Source organism: Synchiropus splendidus, chromosome 1, assembly GCF_027744825.2.
Source record: "Synchiropus splendidus isolate RoL2022-P1 chromosome 1, RoL_Sspl_1.0, whole genome shotgun sequence".
NCBI lineage: Eukaryota > Metazoa > Chordata > Actinopteri > Syngnathiformes > Callionymidae > Synchiropus > Synchiropus splendidus.
This window is the reverse complement of record NC_071334.1, coordinates 57161388-57170144: the sequence shown is the minus strand read 5'-3', so window position 1 is coordinate 57170144 and position 8757 is coordinate 57161388. Positions and strand designations below refer to the sequence as shown.

At 42.0% G+C, this 8757-nt stretch overlaps 1 protein-coding gene across 1 annotated transcript in view; it reads right to left on the bottom strand.

Annotated features, from left to right (window-relative positions):
• Positions 1 to 315: 315 nt before the first annotated feature.
• lpar1 (lysophosphatidic acid receptor 1) overlaps positions 316 to 8757 on the bottom strand; it is a 28329-nt gene continuing 19887 nt past the window's right edge. Inside the window, exon 3 of the mRNA XM_053853497.1 lies at positions 316 to 3522. Within this exon, the coding sequence (XP_053709472.1) occupies positions 3206 to 3522 (317 nt within the window). The 3' untranslated portion in view covers positions 316 to 3205. The remainder of the gene's footprint in view (positions 3523 to 8757) is intronic.

Here is an 8757-nt window from a genome sequence, read left to right as displayed (position 1 = left end):
TCTGCGGCGTTGGTCACCCTCTTGGACGAAACATCTGCTTTACATCACAGCTCGTGTGCCTGAGCAGTGACGACTCATATTAAGTTTTCAGAGAGGAAATGGTTGAGTAAGATTTAGAGTGCTTTTCAGTTTTGCTGCAACATTTCACTCCAGTCGTTGACCTGTCTACATCTGTAGTCAAATAAGCAGCGTGTGTACAGCCACATGGAGACATGAAAGGACAAAAATCAACATGACAAATGTCTCATTTAACTGAATCTTTAATCCAAAACATGCTTCAGTTATGTGTTTCTGATCGTGACATTTGACCCTGGCTCGCTCGGAGAAGAGTAGAATGATGATGTGTTTCAGTTTCACGCACCAATATTATCTATTTTTTGATCTAAGAAGATCTGGATTTCTGCTTTGACTTGTTCGATGGCGCCGATTACAGCCACACAGCCAGACAGAGGTGGTGGGTCACAGGAAATTAGAACTTTTGGATGGCTTTTTTTTAACATACAAAATAGTTGAAGCTAACTTAAATCATTTGGTTTCTGTATCATGGAAAGAGTTATTTTATTTTTATTATTTTTAAGACGATGTTGAGCTAAGAAGCCAGAGAGGCATCAAACCAAAAAATAAAAATAAATAAGTAAGTAAAATGCGTGTTGACTACCCAAGGAAGAAAAAACAAACATTTCCACGCTGACTCAAATAACAATAAGGTGGGACTATTTATTATTATAAAACCAAATTAAAAAAAAAAACAAAAACATAGATGCTTTCAAAGCCAAATAAAGACCTTATGACAATTGTTAGAAACAACAGAAAGGCACTGCAAACTTCATGTAAATCAGGCAAAAATATTACAATCCAAATAGGGTCAGACAAAACACAAACATGGACATATGATAGTATAAATTTACACACAAACCACTGTCCCTTTGGTGATTAACCTTGCATATATATGTATATACATTCACACTGTACAGATATACTTACATTGGTACACACTGGTAAACAAGCACAAACAGTTTAGTTGGTTAGTTATATAGGTTTAACCTGAATCCATGATTTGTTAGGTAAATGGTTACAGTGGAGGTCAGATGTGGTCTCCTGCACAGTAAAATGCAAAACACTTCAAGAACATGAAAACAAAAAAAAAAGCAAATGAAAGCTAATGGCCCAAGATACTGCAGTGCATCAACTGTCTTTGCCGTTCACTCCAATGTAACACTGCAATGTGCAAAAATTCGGAGGAGTTCTGGAGCAACCTGGACACTCGAATTTGTATGTGTTGTAACAGGCTTTTGAGCTTCCTGATGAACTTGAATAGTTGTGTAGCATGACCAGGTTTGTTTCATCGATAGATGTACAGCCGCTAAGGCGAAGAGAGGTGAGTGTGAAGCAGTATTAGTTTGTATCCGAGAAATATCCTGCAGCTTCCCCCTAAAGACAATCGGACCGACATACTTGACTGTCATTGACATCTGTGGAACAAACTGAGGTCCTGTCTGGATTAGCTGTGTGACTCTAACCTTCACTGCGATAAGAGCTTCAGGGGTGCTAGTGCCTTGTAGACAAGTGATGGGAGTGTCTTCACCAAGAAAAATAAAGTCTAGTCAGTCGCCTACGTTTGAGTCCTTAGCACAGATACACATTAACATTAACATTAAGACACATTATGTAGAAAGGTACAATCCCACTATTGAAATCGCTGAGGGCCAAATGTATCCATGCGCCTCCCCGTGGATATACAAGACATTGCAGCTCCGGCTGCTCAGGGCACGAACCAGTCACGGACCTTTCACAGGTCTTTCACGGAGGAACCGTGGGAAGTTGGGAACAATTGGGCCGCTTCATCTCTAAGTCTAGAAGAGTTCAGCCAGTCAGAAATGCTGAATGAAAAAGCCATGTCACCGCTAGCAGAGTGTCTAAATCATGCATCGTGGTGTGACGTTTCACCTACTACGCACTGGCAGAAAATGCCAACATGCGGAGAAATCCAGTAGCCAGGCAAGATTCTAATCTGGTGGCCTTCCTTCAAAGGTTATCCAGCTGTGAGTGGATCACAGAGAAGATAAGGACCAGATGGAAGGAATTACATCGCCAGGCTGGTTTTTGGGAAGCAGGAATGGCGTTAAGGAGTTGTGAGACTGTTGCCTCCGCGACAAAGCAGCTGGTCTTCCTTGGATAGAAGACGTGACAGTTTGAGTAGACAGAGAGCAAAGAATGTATGACACAGACTGTTATTAAAAGTGTGGGTGTTATCGTCTCAGATGAACAGAACGTTCTTGTTTTGGCGTACACAGGACTGACCTTGACCTTTTCTCTCTGAAACAACAAGCGTCCTCCCATTTTTGGTTTTTATCTCTGGAACAACTTGTCATCATAATAGGGTAACTGAAGCATATTTGGACCAAGATGTCGGAATTAATTCACGGTTTTTCAGTCGACTTTTTCAGAGATGCAAAAAAACGTATATTTATTTATTTACTTGCTTTAAATTGACAATGACGAGTGAATTGCTTTACTCTCGCCAATTACAGCATAAGTAGTTTTTTTTTTCTCATTTTAATACTGTTCAGCTCTGCAGCATAATTTATATTTACATGTGTTTTTCTTTGCTCCAACTGTATTGAACACATTTTTCTGGTGGAGCAATAAGTGCAGAATTAAACTTGAAAGCACTATATATGTAGCAAAATCGCACATATGTTTTATATAATGACGCTGAAAGTTGGAGTTGCTCAATGCTCACTGACACAGTGTCCAGGATTAGAGGTCAGCGATGGGGCATGGTGTGTGTTATTGCAACCTTCTGACATGATGGTGTGGATGTTTTTCTTCCCAGCAAAAAGAATAGGGCTTCAATACGGGCCAAGAAAAGATGCTGATCCGAGAACATTAGATTCTGACGTTAGCTTTCGGAAGAAACCAATAGTATATTCACATGGACTCTAAAGATACTGGCATTTCCTTTTTTTTCACACATTTAAATAGTTCATACCAATGTTACCATGAGAACACAGATAAAAAATAATAACATCTATGAATACTGCAAGCAAACTATTCCTTCATAAATGGATTGGCTCCTCATTCTCAAACTCTTCATTTGGGAAACCGAGGTAATGTCCCGGACATCATCTTCATGTGTCAGTTTCAGTATTTAAAAAGAAAGTACAACTACTTCAAGATTAAAATCGGTTCCCCCGACAGTCTGTTAAACGACTGAATGTTCATTGTTGTGATGCTGGTGCCCACCGCCGCTCAGCACCGTGTGGTTGATGGACGACGCAGACCGGTCAGAACCCTCCGCCACCGTCCCGTTGACGTTCTCCTGTCGCTGGCAGCACAGGATCTGCCTGAAGGTGGCGCTCATCTCTTTGTCACGGTAGGAGTAGATGATAGGGTTCATGGCTGAGTTGAACTCAGCAAGCAGCAGGAAGAACTTCTCGTAGGTGAGGACGTTGCAGCTAGCGCAGAAGACATCCAGGAGCAGAATGACGAGGCCAGGGGTCCAGCAGATGATGAAGGCGCCTGTGGGGGTTGAATAAAAGGATCATATTAGGATCAAAGTTGGACAATTGTTATTGCAAATATAAGCGTTAAGACAAGGCCAAATCAGAGTCTCTATATTAGCGGTGTCAAACTGGTCCATAAAGGGCCACAATGGGTGCAGGGTTTTGTGCCAGCCAATCACCTTTGTTTTCATAGACGCCTCATAGTCGTGGTCCATCTTGAAATACAATGCCTGGTCAGGGACATGAAACTGCTCCGCCTTTTGAGTTGATACGTGATAAACACTGCTGCTGCTAATGTCTAGCTTTGCTACACCAGACCCAGCAAGTTTGAGAAGGAAACATGAAGGACAATGAAAAGAGCAGGAGACCAGGACTAAGTTTGATGAAATCACGCCAAGAAGTCGAGATGTTAACATATTCAATAAACTCCAAATTAAGATGTTCGACATCTGCCTGTTGTCTTGTTATGCATAAGCTAATCCGAAGCCTGCTACAATGTGACACTTGTGAAGCAGCACAGCACATGATTTGTTTCATTTTTTGGTGAACACCAAATCTCAAAAAACTCAAAATCAGTCTTCAAACAGTGAAGAGATATGAGCAACTATGATGCAAGTGGCATTACATACGTACGTGTTTGGGTGTCTCGAGGCTGCTGTCCAGGCTGTACATTGTACATTGAATAAATGCAATACAGTGGTGCCTCGGTTCTCGACTACAATCAGTTCCAGACGGCTGTTCGAGAAGCGATTTATTCAAAATCTGAATCGATTTTTCCCATTACAATTAATGGAAAAAGAAACAATGCGTTCCAAGCCTTAAAATAGTCTTTTGTAGGAGTGAATGTAGAGTGTCTGCTGCAGGTGCACTGTTCCTCTATGTGTGTGGCCGCTGCATGTGGGAGGGGTTGCCGAGTGAGTGACGTCTCTCCAGAAGTGAAGAGGTGCCCGGTGCGTGTCCAGCTCTGAATGTGCGCTTCTGTGCAGTTTGGCTGTGACAAAGTCATAAACCAAGTAACGCTCTGTCCCAGACTTGCCTCATCCCTGTCCCAGCTCCAGCCCACAACAGGACATCAAACCCTGGAGTGAGCGCTCCAGCCTCGGAGGTGTGGAGAGTGAGCACCTCCCCTGTGACACTCTACCACGGTCCAGTGTGGAGACAGGAAAGGTTTTACACCTCAATATGAAGAAAAAACAGTCCTGAAGTCCTGTCATTAGAGACCAGTAGAAGTCAACAGCATGACCACCACCGTGTTTACTTTGTCTGAGTATTAGATTAGAAGACAAAGACTCATTTTTGATCTTAGTATCCGCAGCCTCATACAAGAGCACTTCACATTAATGACATCAATTAGGTCCCACTTTCATGTGGTTGAGAAACTAATAGCTAGAACGGCGACATTAGTGCAATAATCCAGAGAGAAAGAACCCACAAAAGGTCAACACAGTTCCTGATAAATTCAGTCTCACTTGACATAATTACTGCGCATCCATTAGCCTTTCCTTAAATGGTGCTGGAATCAGAGCGGAATCTGCTCAAGGTTCGTATGTTTCAGGAGACACAATGGCTGCTGGTCAAGAATCTTAAGTGCAAAGTGGAGTGAAGCAAACTTGTGTCCTCACTTTAACCTGCGGAGGAATCTACCATTGGTAAAAACACATCTGCCAAACAGTCACTAATGGAAAAAAAAAAAAAAAAAAAGAATGTAGTCACTGGAATTACAAAGAAAAAGACCCTGATACTGTCATGCTCCATCAGCATCTCCACAAGGTTTGAATAGAATAGGCCAATGAAGGTAATCTATATTTCAGGGGATTTTAATAGATTTAAATATATTTTATAGATCCCAATGGCACACTGCAACAGGTTTCTTTAAATGAAGTATTTTTCATTGAATATGAAATATTGTCCAGTAAAAATGTCTGTGCAGTTGTCTTTCATGGAGCCTCAGTATTCACAAATTTCTTCTCACCCTGACCACGCCCCCTACTCATTGGTCGAAGCGGGATAGTAGATGTGGAAGTGGTGACACAACTGGAAATTTCAAATTTCACATGAAAGAGAAACATGTTTACTGATTACAGTGGTACCTCAGAACAAATCAAGAGTTAGAACAAAAATTTCGAGATTTTTTATCTTCGGATTTCGAACGAAAATCCAGAACTCGAACGCCCCCGAAAAAAGCCGGAAAAAACATATCGAGCGCGGACCGATCAGCTGACCCACGACGCGCTTTGTTATTGTGTATAACGCAGCCTCTGTATGCAGACGTGTCCCGTTAGCTACATTTACTGACTGTTTTTTCTTCATATTGAGGTGTAAAACCTTTCCTGTCTCCACAGTCACAGGGGAGGTGCTCGCTCTCGACATCTCCAAGGCTGGAGCGCGCACTCCAGGGTTTGATGTCTTGTTGTGGGCTGGAGCTGGGACAGGGATGAGGCGAGTCTCGGACAGAGCCTTACTTGGTTTATGACTTCGTCAAAGCGCACATTCAGAGCTGGACACGCACCGGGCACCACTTCACTTCTGGAGAGACGTCACTCACTCGGCAACCCCTCCCACATGCAGCGGCCACACACATAGAGGAACAGCGCACCTGCAGCAGACACTCTACATTCACTCCTACAAAAGACTATTTTAAGGCTCGGAACGCATTATTTCTTTTTCCATGAATTGTAACGGGAAAAATTGATTCAGATTTCGAACAACTTGCTTCTCGAACGGCTGTCTGGAACGGATTGTGGTCGAAAACCGAGGTACCACTGTATTTTTATAAGTGGTGGAGGTAAGGATTAAGCCGTGGGGCGGTGCTCCTTAAGGTGCCACTCTTGGAATGTTATGTCACTTGAATGGCTGGTGAGGTACCGTGAAACAGTGTCCTAATTTTCAGAGGCCACTAGAAGTCAAGTTTTGCACAATACAGGCTTAAAATGTCCGCTACCATCAGGTGCCATACAATGAAAATGAAAAAGAAATTTGGCCCTCAAAGAGAGCCTTCCATGGTAGCTCTTCCTGTCAGGACCATGCTGCAGAGTTGTGCCAGGCTAGCGGTAGTGCCATCTGACTGATCGGGACTAGCTGCCCCCCGACATCTGATATGCACAGTCACGTCATAGAGCTTCCTCTGTTCTTCTGTTCAGTCCCCTGTTGATCCCACTCCTTGTGTTTTTTCAGGGCTTGTTCCTGTGTATGTGTCCAGGCTGTGCTTCCAACCTACACCCTAATTCTATATATTTTTTTTCACTGAATAGCACATTGTGTTACATGCGTAGAGGTTCACACACAGAAAAAGTACCAGACCAAGTTCTTATCAAAGAAACTGACAAACATTTGAGTTATCTATTTTTGAATTTGACTGCAACTAAACTACAGCGGGGAACCCTGACTACCATTAGCATTACCTTTCATACTACTTCACTGTCGTTCTCCAAGACTGTTTCCTTGCATTCCTTTCAACTAAAGACTTTTTTTCCTCAGCTAAATGGAAGGAAAAATGAGCAGCAGATGAAATGATAAATATCATCCAGTCATTTACTATCTGCAGTCAACACATTCGCACTCTACGTCAACTTGCAAAATAGCGACAATTTTCAGGGGGACGCTTGCGTCTCACAGTTGAGTAAAGAAGAACAGTGCACAGCCACATAAGACGATTTAACATATAGGAAAACTATATTTCGTACTTGAAAAGGACTCAGGTTGCTCCTAAAGCAGGACTCAAACAAGGAACATTTTCTGCAGAAACCTGCTCGGCCAATTAATGTGGACACTGATAATGAAAACTAATCTTTCGGAACCGACTCGGACCGCAAGAGAAAAACAAAACCACCACCATGAGTTCATCACCATCAATTACGTCAGACATAGAAGGGACTTCAGTGCAGGGGGTCATGACTCTCGGGCGCCATGTTTAATTGTGGATTGAGACAATAGCAGTTATTTGTCCACACATGAAGACAAGCGTGGAACATTAGACTCTGGAGACGGCGAAACAAAGCAGCTCGATGAGAAACGAGGGAAGCAGAGACAACTGCAGGAGGCAATATTGACAGGCCGGTCTGTTATCTGTTAGTCTTCTGCGGGCGGCAGCTGCGGGCTTGACCTCACTTCCCAGCTATGCAGGCAGACTCTCCAGAGCAAGATAAATTTCTCAAATGGCTCAGAGGCCAGCCCAAAAAACTATGTGAACTATTTGTCTCTGAACAGGATAATACTCAGCAAAATATTACACAAACACAGAGCCACATGAAAAAGATTGCTTCAGACTATCTATTATGATACAAGCACCAGGCGGAGGGAAGCAGTGACCTTTGCCACAACTCATGCTGCTCCACGGAAATGATGGCTCCAATAACATGCTGCACCAATTTATATTGGAGTCTCACCAATCAGCCATTCTGAGACATTACTGCCTCTATTGATCAACACCAATTTGTACCTGTACATGAAATTAATTTTGCTCCACCAAGGAGGTTATATACTGTATATACTGTCATTCTAGCTCTCTAAAAATTAAAAAAACACATGGATTTATTTCTATGAAATTTCAAAAAAATGTTGACAGTGACAGGAGAGAGAGCTTTGTATTATCTGTGCGAGTTCAGGAACACCAGTGCCACCTGCTGTCCCATTAATGCTGAGAGAAGTATCAGATTATAGAGATAAAATAAACATAAGGCAATAATATTGGGGGGGAAAAAATCACAATATGGGTGCTTGGTACACACTGGATGCTTTTTATATTCACTTCTTTTTCTAATAAAGATTAACATAGTTTGTTATTACTTGAGAGACAAATGTTTCTCTTGTGTTCCAGTGGGACATTAACACATCAGCACGAACTGATATTCTGTTTACTATTTACACTGTTTTACAGTGAGCGTTTATGTCATAGAGGGAATATTGACACTCGTATACCATCAAGGTTCGCCTCATTGTTTAATGGTAGGTACTGCAGTACTGAAAAAGCAAAATGAAAACGCTCAAAAGAGCTATTACTGTTATGATCCAATCTCAGTGAATGGATGTTAAAGATTTGTCTGTAAACTCCCCAAAACATAGAACTGTGTTAACTGTAACGCAGTGCAAGCAAAATGAGGCTGACAAGAAGTCTTTTCCTGGCTAATATTCTGCGATAGGAATTTGTAGAAGATGAACATAGACAAAAAAGTAAAATATTCCACAAGAATCAGGTTCAATAACCGGATATTGCACTTTGGTTTATGCTGTTCAAAATTGTAAAGTTTGCCTT